The sequence below is a fragment of the Pimephales promelas genome, chromosome 10 (genome assembly GCF_988280905.1).
Source record: "Pimephales promelas chromosome 10, fPimPro1.hap1.1, whole genome shotgun sequence".
Lineage (NCBI taxonomy): Eukaryota > Metazoa > Chordata > Actinopteri > Cypriniformes > Leuciscidae > Pimephales > Pimephales promelas.
This window is the reverse complement of record NC_142778.1, coordinates 21,804,472-21,820,748: the sequence shown is the minus strand read 5'-3', so window position 1 is coordinate 21,820,748 and position 16,277 is coordinate 21,804,472. Positions and strand designations below refer to the sequence as shown.

The following is a 16,277-nucleotide window of genomic DNA, read 5'->3' as shown; positions in this document are numbered from 1 at the left end:
CCATTGTTGCACTCAGGTCTAAGTCTCATGGCCCTCTATCAGAATCAAGAGTTTTGAGAAGATTGGGGATACTTAATTTTTCGCCCAAAAAAAAAAAACGTAAGGGGTAACACTGTCGTTTTTTTTTCTGGTCGAAATTTTGAATTTCGATATCTCAGCTCTGGAAGGGTCTAGAGCTAGTGATGTGACATATGAACCGAGGCATCGGAGCTTGTGTCGAGAAGAAAGGGGCGTGCCAGATGAAGCCGCGATTCGAGGCTTGTGTTGTTAACGGGGAAATCACGTGACTGATGACAAACGAGGCCTCGGTTTGTGTGGATACGTCATCGGTTCAGTCTGAGTGTCGTTTCCGGATAAAGGGGGTTCGAAACTCGCGCCACCTTGTGGGTGTTGTTTGGAGTAGTAGAATCAGTTGTAGTAGAGTCAGAGAGTCAGAGTTACAGTTAGAGTTACAGTTAGAGTTAGATAGTTGTGTCATCATCGTTAGTTTGTCATATATGTGTTAGGGCTGTATGTCAGGTTAGATTAGTGATAGTATATTGTTATTATTATTTATAGTAGTTATATTATATTATAGTATAGTTATATTATTTAGATAAGATTGTTTGGATTGCTTTGGATTTTTGGATTTGGACTGGACTGGTTTTTGATTTGGATTGCCCTTTTGGATTTGTTTGCTTTTTGTGATTCTTCCTTTTTCCTTGTAATGGAGCCAGCAAGAAAGAGGAAATCCTCCCCTGTCTGGGAGTTTTTTGAAATGGTTGCTCACAATAAGGTATATGTATTATTATTATTATGATTTCACTGTCTTGATATAATAATAATAATATTCACTATATGTATTATATTTCACGTCTATTCATTTATGTTTCTAGGTGAAATGCTTGCTGTGCCTGAAGGAGCTGACTTACAGCAATAACACCTCCTCCATGCTCAGGCATTATCGAGCACTGCATGAGCATGCACAGACTACTAACAATCCACACAGTAGTCAAAGTAATTAAAAATACGACTAATAATAATAAACATTATTTTAATAATGTTTTACGCTCCTATAATACACCTGCATTTTATTTGATTACAGATTCAAAGAAAGAAATGGTGAATGAGGCCCTGGTGAACATGGTCATCAAGGACTCCCAGCCCTTTTCCATTGTGGATGATGATGGATTTAGGGAGCTCCTGCATGTGTTGGATCCCACTTATGTGATCCCAACTAGAAAGGTATGTGATTAATAAAGTGGTTCATCATTATTTAAGAAGGTAAAAGTAAGAGTAACTGCATTTATGTCTATCCACAGGCTTTGAAGGTCATGGTTGATCTTAAGTACAAGGAGGCTAAGGAGAAGGCCAGAGAGCAGCTGCAGAATGTTCAGGCTATAAGCCTTACCTCTGACATGTGGACATCGCTACACATGGATGCCTACCTAGCAGTAACTTGCCATTTTATAGACAATGACAAGCTCTGCACTATTTTACTAGGTGTGCAGCATTTCCCGAAGAGCCATACTGCTGAGAACTTGGCTACTGGACATGTCAAGCTCATGGAGGAGTGGGGCATAAAGGAGAAAGTTAAGTGCCTGGTAACTGATGCTGCAGCCAACATGATAGCATGTGTACGATCACTAAATGTTAGGCATGCGGTATGCATTGCACATGCACTAAACCTAATTGTGAGGAAATCTTTTGATGACAACAGTAGCTTCAATGACATTCGAACCAAATGTAGGAAACTTGTGACCTATTTCAGAACAAGCACTACAGCAAAAGAGAGACTGGCCCAAGTACAGGAGCAGATGGGGAGACCAGCTCTGAAAATGATAATTGAAGTGGACACTCGCTGGAACAGCACTTACAACATGCTGGAACGTCTGTATCAGCTGAGAGAGCCAGTGGGTGCAGCGCTGGCCTCTCTAAAGACCGACATCATCCCTCCTACAGCTCTGGAGTACGAGGCAATCCAGGATGCTCTACATGTTCTTGCCCCTTTCCTCCAGGCTACAGTAGAGCTTTCGGGAGAGAAAAGGGTGTCTGCCTCAAAAGTGATTCCTTTGATGAAGATGCTGAACCATTCGGTAACGAGTAAGCTAGAAGGCCTGAAGTCGATTCTAACAAGGCAGCTGGGTGACAGCCTTGTACGGAGGGTCAGGGAACAAGCAGTACAATTAGAATCAATCAGTGTTATGACCATACCCACATTATTGGATCCCAGATTCAAAAAACTGGGATTTTTAAGTCAAGGAAAACTGCAAGAAGGCATAGCAAGATTAAAATCAGAATGCGCTACAGTAATCAGAAGTTCTGGTATCCAATCTGCTTCCACCAATACACCCCCAGCCTCGTCACAAGCAGGCCAATCCACAGACAACGGTAAGTACTATATGTAATTGTTGTGTGAATGTTCACATTAGTGATTAGTACTGTGAAGCATTGTTAATGGACTTTTATTTCATTGTACCTCTATTATTAGGTGACCTTTGGCATCTGCTGGATAGCACGGTTGAACACGGTAGAAGGAGCTCAAGTGCAACAGCAGATGCTACTGCAGAAGTGGACAGATATTTATCTGAGGTTAATGTGACAAGATCTGAGGATCCACTGATATATTGGGCTCAACATAAACACCAGTATCCTCATTTATACCAGCTGGCCCTGACATTTTTATGTTCACCTGCATCCTCTGTTCCATGTGAAAGGATCTTTTCCAAGGCTGGAGAGGTTCTGTCGAAAAAGAGGAATCGCCTAAGCCCCAGCACACTTGAAAAAATTCTGTTCCTCAATAAAAATAATTTTTAATCCTTCCTTCGCTCCTCTACGTCCCCAGTTCCATAAGCACAACACTGCACAAAAATATGAACAGTTCAATGCACTAAATCACCGGAAACAATTTTACCACCCCACACTTTTCTGTTGCCCTTTACTTTATTACACTCCCTCCACCATAAGCACTGCACTAAACAGTGTAACCTTTATTGTTCATACTGTCACTATCCAAACCATTTATGAATAATTAATTGTGTGTGTGTGTGTGTGTGTGTGTGTGATACAGTTGTCTCTGCAGAAGTAAATTCAGACAGAGAAATATACACATTTTATTTTATTCCCAGGCAACGGACAAATGTCTGCTCAGGTATTTTTATTATTGCAAATGAAAGGTTACAGACATAAACAGTGAGAATAAATAAATTTTCTCTTTAAAAAAAAAAAAGGGGGGGGGGGGGGGTGTATACGGACATCATAAGTCTGCTCAGGTCATTGCTTCAGAATTAAATAATTTGTCTGCTATTTCTTTGCACAGTAGCTAGGTGTCACTAGTGAGCAATACTGAATGAAGCTTCGAGTAATGAACCTTTGGGTGAAGCAATGGACTGCGAGGTCTCAGTGGTTCAGGAAGCCTCATTTTGCCATCACTATCTAGAGCCTCCATTGTTGCACTCAGGTCTAAGTCTCATGGCCCTCTATCAGAATCCAGAGTTTTGAGAAGATTGGGGATACTTAATTTTTCGGCAAAAAAAAAAAAAAAATGTAAGGGGTAACACTGTCGTTTTTTTTTTTTTTTCGGGTCGAAATTTTGAGTTTCGACATCTCAGCTCTGGAAGGGTCTAGAGCCTCCATTGTTGCACTCAGGTCTATGTCTCATGGCCCTCTATCAGAATCCAGAGTTTTGAGAAGATTGGGGATACTTAATTTTTCGACCAAAAAAAAAAAAACGTAAGGGGTAACACTGTCGGTTTTTTTTCTGGTCGAAATTTTGAATTTCGATATCTCAGATCTGGAAGGGTCTAGAGCCTCCATTGTTGCACTCAGGTCTAAGTCTCATGGCCCTCTATCAGAATCCAGAGTTTTGAGAAGATTGGGGATACTTAATTTTTCGCCCAAAAAAAAAAAAAAACGTAAAGGGTAACACTGTCGTTTTTTTTTTCTGGTCGAAATTTTGAATTTCGATATCTCAGCTCTGGAAGGGTCTAGAGCCTCCATTGTTGCACTCAGGTCTAAGTCTCATGGCCCTCTATCAGAATCCAGAGTTTTGAGAAGATTAGGGATACTTAATTTTTCGCCCAAAAAAAAAAACTTAAGGAGTAACACTCGTTTTTTTTACGGGTCGAAATTTTGATTTTCGATATCTCAGCTCTGGAAGGGTCTAGAGCCTCCATTGTTGCACTCAGGTCTAAGTCTCATGGCCCTCTATCAGAACCAAGAGTTTTGAGAAGATTGGGGATACTTAATTTTTCGCCCAAAAAAAAAAACCGTAAGGGGTTACACTGTCGTTTTTTTTTCTGGTCGAAATTTTGAATTTCGATATCTCAGCTCTGGAAGGGTCTAGAGCCTCCTTTGTTGCACTCAGGTCTAAGTCTCATGGCCCTCTATCAGAATCCAGAGTTTTGAGAAGATTGGGGATACTAAATTTTTCGCCCAAAAAAAAAAAAAACGTGAGGGGTAACACTGTCGTTTTTTTTTTTCGGGTCAAAATTTTGAATTTCGATATCTCAGCTCTGGAAGGGTCTAGAGCCTCCATTGTTGCACTCAGGTCTAAGTCTCATGGCCCTCTATCAGAATCCAGAGTTTTGAGAAGATTGGGGATACTTAATTTTTCGCCCAAAAAAAAAAAAAAACGTAAGGGGTAACACTGTCGTTTTTTTTTTTTCGGGTCAAAATTTTGAGTTTCGACATCTCAGCTCTGGAAGGGTCTAGAGCCTCCATTGTTGCACTCAGGTCTATGTCTCATGGCCCTGTATCAGAATCCAGAGTTTTGAGAAGATTGGGGATACTTAATTTTTCGCCAAAAAAAAAAAACGTAAGGGGTAACACTGTCGTTTTTTTTTTCGGGTCGAAATTTTGATTTTCGATATCTCAGCTCTGGAAGGGTCTAGAGCCTCCATTGTTGCACTCAGATCTAAGTCTCATGGCCTCTATCAGAATCCAGAGTTTTGAGAAGATTGGGGATACTTAATTTTTCGCCCCAAAAAAAAAACGTAAGGGGTAACACTGTCGTTTTTTTTTTTCGGGTCGAAATTTTGAGTTTCGACATCTCAGCTCTGGAAGGGTCTAGAGCCTCCATTGTTGCACTCAGGTCTAAGTCTCATGGCCCTCTATCAGAATCAAGAGTTTTGAGAAGATTGGGGATACTTAATTTTTCGCCCCCAAAAAAAAACGTAAGGGGTAACACTGTCGTTTTTTTTTCTGGTCGAAATTTTGAATTTCGATATCTCAGCTCTGGAAGGGTCTAGAGCCTCCATTGTTGCACTCAGGTCTAAGTCTCATGGCCCTCTATCAGAATCCAGAGTTTTGAGAAGATTGGGGATACTTAATTTTTCGCCAAAAAAAAAAAAAATGTAAGGGGTAACACTGTCGTTTTTTTTTTCGGGTCGAAATTTTGAGTTTCGACATCTCAGCTCTGGAAGGGTCTAGAGCCTCCATTGTTGCACTCAGGTCTATGTCTCATGGCCCTCTATCAGAATCCAGAGTTTTGAGAAGATTGGGGATACTTAATTTTTCGACCAAAAAAAAAAAACCTAAGGGGTAACACTGTCGTTTTTTTTTCTGGTCGAAATTTTGAATTTCGATATCTCAGCTCTGGAAGGGTCTAGAGCCTCCATTGTTGCACTCAGGTCTAAGTCTCATGGCCCTCTATCAGAATCCAGAGTTTTGAGAAGATTAGGGATACTTAATTTTTCGCCCAAAAAAAAAACGTAAGGAGTAACACTCGTTTTTTTTACGGGTCGAAATTTTGATTTTCGATATCTCAGCTCTGGAAGGGTCTAGAGCCTCCATTGTTGCACTCAGGTCTAAGTCTCATGGCCCTCTATCAGAATCAAGAGTTTTGAGAAGATTGGGGATACTTAATTTTTCGCCCAAAAAAAAAAAACCGTAAGGGGTAACACTGTCGTTTTTTTTTCTGGTCGAAATTTTGAATTTCGATATCTCAGCTCTGGAAGGGTCTAGAGCCTCCATTGTTGCACTCAGGTCTAAGTCTCATGGCCCTCTATCAGAATCCAGAGTTTTGAGAAGATTGGGGATACTTAATTTTTCGCCCAAAAAAAAAAAAAAAACGTAAGGGGTAACACTGTCGTTTTTTTTTTTTCGGGTCAAAATTTTGAATTTCGACATCTCAGCTCTGGAAGGGTCTAGAGCCTCCATTGTTGCACTCAGGTCTATGTCTCATGGCCCTCTATCAGAATCCAGAGTTTTGAGAAGATTGGGGATACTTAATTTTTCGCCCAAAAAAAAACCGTAAGGGGTAACAATGTCGTTTTTTTTTCTGGTCGAAATTTTGAATTTCAATATCTCAGCTCCGGGAGGGTCTAGAGCCTCCATTGTTGCACTCAGGTCTAAGTCTCATGGCCCTCTATCAGAATCCAGAGTTTTGAGAAGATTGGGGATACTTAATTTTTCGCCCCAAAAAAAAAAACGTAAGGGGTAACACTGTCGTTTTTTTTTTCGGGTCGAAATTTTGATTTTCGATATCTCAGCTCTGGAAGGGTCTAGAGCCTCCATTGTTGAACTCAGGTCTAAGTCTCATGGCCTCTATCAGAATCCAGAGTTTTGAGAAGATTGGGGTTACTTAATTTTTCGCCCAAAAAAAAACCGTAGGGGGTAACACTGTCGTTTTTTTTTCTGGTCGAAATTTTGAATTTCGATATCTCAGCTCTGGAAGGGTCTAGAGCCTCCATTGTTGCACTCAGGTCTAAGTCTCATGGCCCTCTATCAGAATCCAGAGTTTTGAGAGATTGGGGATACTTAATTTTTCGCCCAAAAAACAAAACGTAAGGGATAACACTGTCGTTTTTTTTTTCTGGTCGAAATTTTGAATTTCGATATCTCAGCTCTGGAAGGGTCTAGAGCCTCCATTGTTGCACTCAGGTCTAAGTCTCATGGCCCTCTATCAGAATCAAGAGTTTTGAGAAGATTGGGGATACTTAATTTTTCGCCCAAAAAAAAACCCGTAAGGGGTAACACTGTCGTTTTTTTTTCTGGTCGAAATTTTGAATTTCGATATCTCAGCTCTGGAAGGGTCTAGAGCCTCCATTGTTGCACTCAGGTCTAAGTCTCATGGCCCTCTATCAGAATCCAGAGTTTTGAGAAGATTGGGGATACTTAATTTTTCGCCCAAAAAAAAAAAAAACCGTAAGGGGTAACACTGTCGTTTTTTTTTCGGGTCGAAATTTTGATTTTCGATATCTCAGCTCTGGAAGGGTCTAGAGCCTCCATTGTTGCACTCAGGTCTAAGTGTCATGGCCTCTATCAGAATCCAGAGTTTTGAGAAGATTGGGGATACTTAATTTTTCGCCCAAAAAAAAAAAAACGTAAGGGGTAACACTGTCGTTTTTTTTTTCAGGTCGAAATTTTGAGTTTCGACATCTCAGCTCTGGAAGGGTCTAGAGCCTCCATTGTTGCACTCAGGTCTATGTCTCATGGCCCTCTATCAGAATCCAGAGTTTTGAGAAGATTGGGGATACTTAATTTTTCGCCCAAAAAAAAAAAAAAAACGTAAGGGGTAACACTGTCGTTTTTTTTTTTCGGGTCAAAATTTTGAGTTTCGACATCTCAGTTCTGGAAGGGTCTAGAGCCTCCATTGTTGCACTCAGGTCTATGTCTCATGGCCCTCTATCAGAATCCAGAGTTTTGAGAAGATTGGGGATACTTAATTTTTCGCCCAAAAAAAAAACCGTAAGGGGTAACACTGTCGTTTTTTTTTCTTGTCGAAATTTTGATTTTCGATATCTCAGCTCTGGAAGGGTCTAGAGCGTCCATTGTTGCACTCAGGTCTAAGTCTCATGGCCCTCTATCAGAATCAAGAGTTTTGAGAAGATTGGGGATACTTAATTTTTCGCCCAAAAAAAAAAAAAAACGTAAAGGGTAACACTGTCGTTTTTTTTTTCTGGTCGAAATTTTGAATTTCGATATCTCAGCTCTGGAAGGGTCTAGAGCCTCCATTGTTGCACTCAGGTCTAAGTCTCATGGCCCTCTATCAGAATCCAGAGTTTTGAGAAGATTAGGGATACTTAATTTTTCGCCCAAAAAAAAAAAACGTAAGGGGTAACACTGTCGTTTTTTTTACGGGTCGAAATTTTGATTTTTCATATCTCAGCTCTGGAAGGGTCTAGAGCCTCCATTGTTGCACTCAGGTCTAAGTCTCATGGCCCTCTATCAGAATCAAGAGTTTTGAGAAGATTGGGGATACTTAATTTTTCGCCCAAAAAAAAAAAAACGTAAGGGGTAACACTGTCGTTTTTTTTTCTGGTCGAAATTGTGAATTTCGATATCTCAGCTCTGGAAGGGTCTAGAGCCTCCATTGTTGCACTCAGATCTAAGTCTCATGGCCCTCTATCAGAATCCAGAGTTTTGAGAAGATTGGGGATACTTAATTTTTCGCCAAAAAAAAAAAAAAATGTAAGGGGTAACACTGTCGTTTTTTTTTTCGGGTCGAAATTTTGAGTTTCGACATCTCAGCTCTGGAAGGGTCTAGAGCCTCCATTGTTGCACTCAGGTCTATGTCTCATGGCCCTCTATCAGAATCCAGAGTTTTGAGAAGATTGGGGATACTTAATTTTTCGACCAAAAAAAAAAAACGTAAGGGGTAACACTGTCGTTTTTTTTTCTGGTCGAAATTTTGAATTTCGATATCTCAGCTCTGGAAGGGTCTAGAGCCTCCATTGTTGCACTCAGGTCTAAGTCTCATGGCCCTCTATCAGAATCCAGAGTTTTGAGAAGATTGGGGATACTTAATTTTTCTACCAAAAAAAAAAAAAAAACGTAAGGGGTAACACTGTCGTTTTTTTTTCTGGTCGAAATTTTGAATTTCGATATCTCAGCTCTGGAAGGGTCTAGAGCCTCCATTGTTGCACTCAGGTCTAAGTCTCATGGCCCTCTATCAGAATCCAGAGTTTTGAGAAGATTGGGGATACTTAATTTTTCTCCCAAAAAAAAAAAAAAAACGTAAGGGGTAACACTCGTTTTTTTTACGGGTCGAAATTTTGATTTTCGATATCTCAGCTCTGGAAGGGTCTAGAGCCTCCATTGTTGCACTCAGGTCTAAGTCTCATGGCCCTCTATCAGAATCAAGAGTTTTGAGAAGATTGGGGATACTTAATTTTTCGCCCCAAAAAAAAAAACGTAAGGGGTAACACTGTCGTTTTTTTTACGGGTCGAAATTTTGATTTTTCATATCTCAGCTCTGGAAGGGTCTAGAGCCTCCGTTGTTGCACTCAGGTCTAAGTCTCATGGCCCTCTATCAGAATCAAGAGTTTTGAGAAGATTGGGGATACTTAATTTTTCGCCCCAAAAAAAAAAAAACGTAAGGGGTAACACTGTCGTTTTTTTTTCTGGTCGAAATTGTGAATTTCGATATCTCAGCTCTGGAAGGGTCTAGAGCCTCCATTGTTGCACTCAGATCTAAGTCTCATGGCCCTCTATCAGAATCCAGAGTTTTGAGAAGATTGGGGATACTTAATTTTTCGCCAAAAAAAAAAAAAATGTAAGGGGTAACACTGTCGTTTTTTTTTTTGGGTCGAAATTTTGAGTTTCGACATCTCAGCTCTGGAAGGGTCTAGAGCCTCCATTGTTGCACTCAGGTCTATGTCTCATGGCCCTCTATCAGAATCCAGAGTTTTGAGAAGATTGGGGATACTTAATTTTTCGACCAAAAAAAAAAAACGTAAGGGGTAACACTGTCGTTTTTTTTTCTGGTCGAAATTTTGAATTTCGATATCTCAGCTCTGGAAGGGTCTAGAGCCTCCATTGTTGCACTCAGGTCTAAGTCTCATGGCCCTCTATCAGAATCCAGAGTTTTGAGAAGATTGGGGATACTTAATTTTTCTCCCAAAAAAAAAAAAAAAACGTAAGGGGTAACACTCGTTTTTTTTACGGGTCGAAATTTTGATTTTCGATATCTCAGCTCTGGAAGGGTCTAGAGCCTCCATTGTTGCACTCAGGTCTAAGTCTCATGGCCCTCTATCAGAATCAAGAGTTTTGAGAAGATTGGGGATACTTAATTTTTCGCCCAAAAAAAAAACCCATAAGGGGTAACACTGTCGTTTTTTTTTCTGGTCGAAATTTTGAATTTCGATATCTCAGCTCTGGAAGGGTCTAGAGCCTCCATTGTTGCACTCAGGTCTAAGTCTCATGGCCCTCTATCAGAATCCAGAGTTTTGAGAAGATTGGGGATACTTAATTTTTCGCCCAAAAAAAAAAACGTAAGGGGTAACACTGTCGTTTTTTTTTTTTCGGGTCAAAATTTTGAGTTTCGACATCTCAGCTCTGGAAGGGTCTAGAGCCTCCATTGTTGCACTCAGGTCTGTCTCATGGCCCTCTATCAGAATCCAGAGTTTTGAGAAGATTGGGGATACTTAATTTTTCGCCCAAAAAAAAAAACGTAAGGGGTAACACTGTCGTTTTTTTTTTCTGGTCGAAATTTTGAATTTCAATATCTCAGCTCCGGGAGGGTCTAGAGCCTCCATTGTTGCACTCAGGTCTAAGTCTCATGGCCCTCTATCAGAATCCAGAGTTTTGAGAAGATTGGGGATACTTAATTTTTCGCCCAAAAAAAAAAAACGTAAGGGGTAACACTGTCGTTTTTTTTTCGGGTCGAAATTTTGATTTTCGATATCTCAGCTCTGGAAGGGTCTAGAGCCTCCATTGTTGCACTCAGGTCTATGTCTCATGGCCCTCTATCAGAATCCAGAGTTTTGAGAAGATTGGGGATACTTAATTTTTCGCCCAAAAAAAAAACCGTAAGGGGTAACACTGTCGTTTTTTTTCTGGTCGAAATTTTGAGTTTCGACATCTCAGCTCTGGAAGGGTCTAGAGCCTCCATTGTTGCACTCAGGTCTATGTCTCATGGCCCTCTATCAGAATCCAGAGTTTTGAGAAGATTGGGGATACTTAATTTTTCGCCCAAAAAAAAAACCGTAAGGGGTAACACTGTCGTTTTTTTTTCTGGTCGAAATTTTGAGTTTCGACATCTCAGCTCTGGAAGGGTCTAGAGCCTCCATTGTTGCACTCAGGTCTATGTCTCATGGCCCTCTATCAGAATCCAGAGTTTTGAGAAGATTGGGGATACTTAATTTTTCGCCCAAAAAAAAACCGTAAGGGGTAACACTGTCGTTTTTTTTTTCTGGTCGAAATTTTGAGTTTCGACATCTCAGCTCTGGAAGGGTCTAGAGCCTCCATTGTTGCACTGAGGTCTAAGTCTCATGGCCCTCTATTAGAATCCAGAGTTTTGAGAAGATTGGGGATACTTAATTTTTCGCCCAAAAAAAAAACCGTAGGGGGTAACACTGTCGTTTTTTTTTCTGGTCGAAATTTTGAATTTCGATATCTCAGCTCTGGAAGGGTCTAGAGCCTCCATTGTTGCACTCAGGTCTAAGTCTCATGGCCCTCTATCAGAATCTAGAGTTTTGAGAAGATTGGGGATACTTAATTTTTCGCCCAAAAAACAAAACGTAAGGGATAACACTGTCGTTTTTTTTCTGGTCGAAATTTTGAATTTCGATATCTCAGCTCTGGAAGGGTCTAGAGCCTCCATTGTTGCACTCAGGTCTAAGTCTCATGGCCCTCTATCAGAATCAAGAGTTTTGAGAAGATTGGGGATACTTAATTTTTCGCCCAAAAAAAAAAAACGTAAGGGGTAACACTGTCGTTTTTTTTTCTGGTCGAAATTTTGAATTTCGATATCTCAGCTCTGGAAGGGTCTAGAGCTAGTGATGTGACATATGAACCGAGGCATCGGAGCTTGTGTCGAGAAGAAAGGGGCGTGCCAGATGAAGCCGCGATTCGAGGCTTGTGTTGTTAACGGGGAAATCACGTGACTGATGACAAACGAGGCCTCGGTTTGTGTGGATACGTCATCGGTTCAGTCTGAGTGTCGTTTCCGGATAAAGGGGGTTCGAAACTCGCGCCACCTTGTGGGTGTTGTTTGGAGTAGTAGAATCAGTTGTAGTAGAGTCAGAGAGTCAGAGTTACAGTTAGAGTTACAGTTAGAGTTAGATAGTTGTGTCATCATCGTTAGTTTGTCATATATGTGTTAGGGCTGTATGTCAGGTTAGATTAGTGATAGTATATTGTTATTATTATTTATAGTAGTTATATTATATTATAGTATAGTTATATTATTTAGATAAGATTGTTTGGATTGCTTTGGATTTTTGGATTTGGACTGGACTGGTTTTTGATTTGGATTGCCCTTTTGGATTTGTTTGCTTTTTGTGATTCTTCCTTTTTCCTTGTAATGGAGCCAGCAAGAAAGAGGAAATCCTCCCCTGTCTGGGAGTTTTTTGAAATGGTTGCTCACAATAAGGTATATGTATTATTATTATTATGATTTCACTGTCTTGATATAATAATAATAATATTCACTATATGTATTATATTTCACGTCTATTCATTTATGTTTCTAGGTGAAATGCTTGCTGTGCCTGAAGGAGCTGACTTACAGCAATAACACCTCCTCCATGCTCAGGCATTATCGAGCACTGCATGAGCATGCACAGACTACTAACAATCCACACAGTAGTCAAAGTAATTAAAAATACGACTAATAATAATAAACATTATTTTAATAATGTTTTACGCTCCTATAATACACCTGCATTTTATTTGATTACAGATTCAAAGAAAGAAATGGTGAATGAGGCCCTGGTGAACATGGTCATCAAGGACTCCCAGCCCTTTTCCATTGTGGATGATGATGGATTTAGGGAGCTCCTGCATGTGTTGGATCCCACTTATGTGATCCCAACTAGAAAGGTATGTGATTAATAAAGTGGTTCATCATTATTTAAGAAGGTAAAAGTAAGAGTAACTGCATTTATGTCTATCCACAGGCTTTGAAGGTCATGGTTGATCTTAAGTACAAGGAGGCTAAGGAGAAGGCCAGAGAGCAGCTGCAGAATGTTCAGGCTATAAGCCTTACCTCTGACATGTGGACATCGCTACACATGGATGCCTACCTAGCAGTAACTTGCCATTTTATAGACAATGACAAGCTCTGCACTATTTTACTAGGTGTGCAGCATTTCCCGAAGAGCCATACTGCTGAGAACTTGGCTACTGGACATGTCAAGCTCATGGAGGAGTGGGGCATAAAGGAGAAAGTTAAGTGCCTGGTAACTGATGCTGCAGCCAACATGATAGCATGTGTACGATCACTAAATGTTAGGCATGCGGTATGCATTGCACATGCACTAAACCTAATTGTGAGGAAATCTTTTGATGACAACAGTAGCTTCAATGACATTCGAACCAAATGTAGGAAACTTGTGACCTATTTCAGAACAAGCACTACAGCAAAAGAGAGACTGGCCCAAGTACAGGAGCAGATGGGGAGACCAGCTCTGAAAATGATAATTGAAGTGGACACTCGCTGGAACAGCACTTACAACATGCTGGAACGTCTGTATCAGCTGAGAGAGCCAGTGGGTGCAGCGCTGGCCTCTCTAAAGACCGACATCATCCCTCCTACAGCTCTGGAGTACGAGGCAATCCAGGATGCTCTACATGTTCTTGCCCCTTTCCTCCAGGCTACAGTAGAGCTTTCGGGAGAGAAAAGGGTGTCTGCCTCAAAAGTGATTCCTTTGATGAAGATGCTGAACCATTCGGTAACGAGTAAGCTAGAAGGCCTGAAGTCGATTCTAACAAGGCAGCTGGGTGACAGCCTTGTACGGAGGGTCAGGGAACAAGCAGTACAATTAGAATCAATCAGTGTTATGACCATACCCACATTATTGGATCCCAGATTCAAAAAACTGGGATTTTTAAGTCAAGGAAAACTGCAAGAAGGCATAGCAAGATTAAAATCAGAATGCGCTACAGTAATCAGAAGTTCTGGTATCCAATCTGCTTCCACCAATACACCCCCAGCCTCGTCACAAGCAGGCCAATCCACAGACAACGGTAAGTACTATATGTAATTGTTGTGTGAATGTTCACATTAGTGATTAGTACTGTGAAGCATTGTTAATGGACTTTTATTTCATTGTACCTCTATTATTAGGTGACCTTTGGCATCTGCTGGATAGCACGGTTGAACACGGTAGAAGGAGCTCAAGTGCAACAGCAGATGCTACTGCAGAAGTGGACAGATATTTATCTGAGGTTAATGTGACAAGATCTGAGGATCCACTGATATATTGGGCTCAACATAAACACCAGTATCCTCATTTATACCAGCTGGCCCTGACATTTTTATGTTCACCTGCATCCTCTGTTCCATGTGAAAGGATCTTTTCCAAGGCTGGAGAGGTTCTGTCGAAAAAGAGGAATCGCCTAAGCCCCAGCACACTTGAAAAAATTCTGTTCCTCAATAAAAATAATTTTTAATCCTTCCTTCGCTCCTCTACGTCCCCAGTTCCATAAGCACAACACTGCACAAAAATATGAACAGTTCAATGCACGAAATCACCGGAAACAATTTTACCACCCCACACTTTTCTGTTGCCTTTTACTTTATTACACTCCCTCCACCATAAGCACTGCACTAAACAGTGTAACCTTTATTGTTCATACTGTCACTATCCAAACCATTTATGAATAATTAATTGTGTGTGTGTGTGTGTGTGTGTGTGATACAGTTGTCTCTGCAGAAGTAAATTCAGACAGAGAAATATACACATTTTATTTTATTCCCAGGCAACGGACAAATGTCTGCTCAGGTATTTTTATTATTGCAAATGAAAGGTTACAGACATAAACAGTGAGAATAAATAAATTTTCTCTTTAAAAAAAAAAAAGGGGGGGGGGGTGGTGTATACGGACATCATAAGTCTGCTCAGGTCATTGCTTCAGAATTAAATAATTTGTCTGCTATTTCTTTGCACAGTAGCTAGGTGTCACTAGTGAGCAATACTGAATGAAGCTTCGAGTAATGAACCTTTGGGTGAAGCAATGGACTGCGAGGTCTCAGTGGTTCAGGAAGCCTCATTTTGCCATCACTATCTAGAGCCTCCATTGTTGCACTCAGGTCTAAGTCTCATGGCCCTCTATCAGAATCCAGAGTTTTGAGAAGATTGGGGATACTTAATTTTTCGGCAAAAAAAAAAAAAATGTAAGGGGTAACACTGTCGTTTTTTTTTTTTTTTCGGGTCGAAATTTTGAGTTTCGACATCTCAGCTCTGGAAGGGTCTAGAGCCTCCATTGTTGCACTCAGGTCTATGTCTCATGGCCCTCTATCAGAATCCAGAGTTTTGAGAAGATTGGGGATACTTAATTTTTCGACCAAAAAAAAAAAACGTAAGGGGTAACACTGTCGGTTTTTTTTCTGGTCGAAATTTTGAATTTCGATATCTCAGCTCTGGAAGGGTCTAGAGCCTCCATTGTTGCACTCAGGTCTAAGTCTCATGGCCCTCTATCAGAATCCAGAGTTTTGAGAAGATTGGGGATACTTAATTTTTCGCCCAAAAAAAAAAAAAAACGTAAAGGGTAACACTGTCGTTTTTTTTTTCTGGTCGAAATTTTGAATTTCGATATCTCAGCTCTGGAAGGGTCTAGAGCCTCCATTGTTGCACTCAGGTCTAAGTCTCATGGCCCTCTATCAGAACCAAGAGTTTTGAGAAGATTGGGGATACTTAATTTTTCGCCCAAAAAAAAAAACCGTAAGGGGTTACACTGTCGTTTTTTTTTCTGGTCGAAATTTTGAATTTCGATATCTCAGCTCTGGAAGGGTCTAGAGCCTCCTTTGTTGCACTCAGGTCTAAGTCTCATGGCCCTCTATCAGAATCCAGAGTTTTGAGAAGATTGGGGATACTAAATTTTTCGCCCCAAAAAAAAAAAAAAACGTAAGGGGTAACACTGTCGTTTTTTTTTTTCGGGTCAAAATTTTGAATTTCGATATCTCAGCTCTGGAAGGGTCTAGAGCCTCCATTGTTGCACTCAGGTCTAAGTCTCATGGCCCTCTATCAGAATCCAGAGTTTTGAGAAGATTGGGGATACTTAATTTTTCGCCCAAAAAAAAAAAAAACGTAAGGGGTAACACTGTCGTTTTTTTTTTTTCGGGTCAAAATTTTGAGTTTCGACATCTCAGCTCTGGAAGGGTCTAGAGCCTCCATTGTTGCACTCAGGTCTATGTCTCATGGCCCTGTATCAGAATCCAGAGTTTTGAGAAGATTGGGGATACTTAATTTTTCGCCAAAAAAAAAAAAACGTAAGGGGTAACACTGTCGTTTTTTTTTTCGGGTCGAAATTTTTATTTTCGATATCTCAGCTCTGGAAGGGTCTAGAGCCTCCATTGTTGCACTCAGATCTAAGTCTCATGGCCTCTATCAGAATCCAGAGTTTTGAGAAGA

The 16,277-nt window shown here is 40.5% G+C and overlaps 2 protein-coding genes across 2 annotated transcripts; both read left to right on the top strand.

The window, feature by feature from the left end:
* Window positions 1-706: 706 nt before the first annotated feature.
* LOC148977410 (E3 SUMO-protein ligase ZBED1-like) lies at window positions 707-2,796 on the top strand. Its single transcript, XM_089116622.1, has 5 exons — window positions 707-775; window positions 876-996; window positions 1,085-1,224; window positions 1,302-2,370; window positions 2,471-2,796. Exons 1-5 carry the CDS (start codon window positions 707-709, stop codon window positions 2,794-2,796), a joined length of 1,725 nt encoding a protein of 574 aa, XP_088972748.1.
* A 9,430-nt stretch (window positions 2,797-12,226) lies between these two features.
* Window positions 12,227-14,316, top strand: LOC148977409 (E3 SUMO-protein ligase ZBED1-like). Its single transcript, XM_089116621.1, has 5 exons — window positions 12,227-12,295; window positions 12,396-12,516; window positions 12,605-12,744; window positions 12,822-13,890; window positions 13,991-14,316. Exons 1-5 carry the CDS (start codon window positions 12,227-12,229, stop codon window positions 14,314-14,316), a joined length of 1,725 nt encoding a protein of 574 aa, XP_088972747.1.
* The last annotated feature ends 1,961 nt before the right edge of the window (window positions 14,317-16,277 follow it).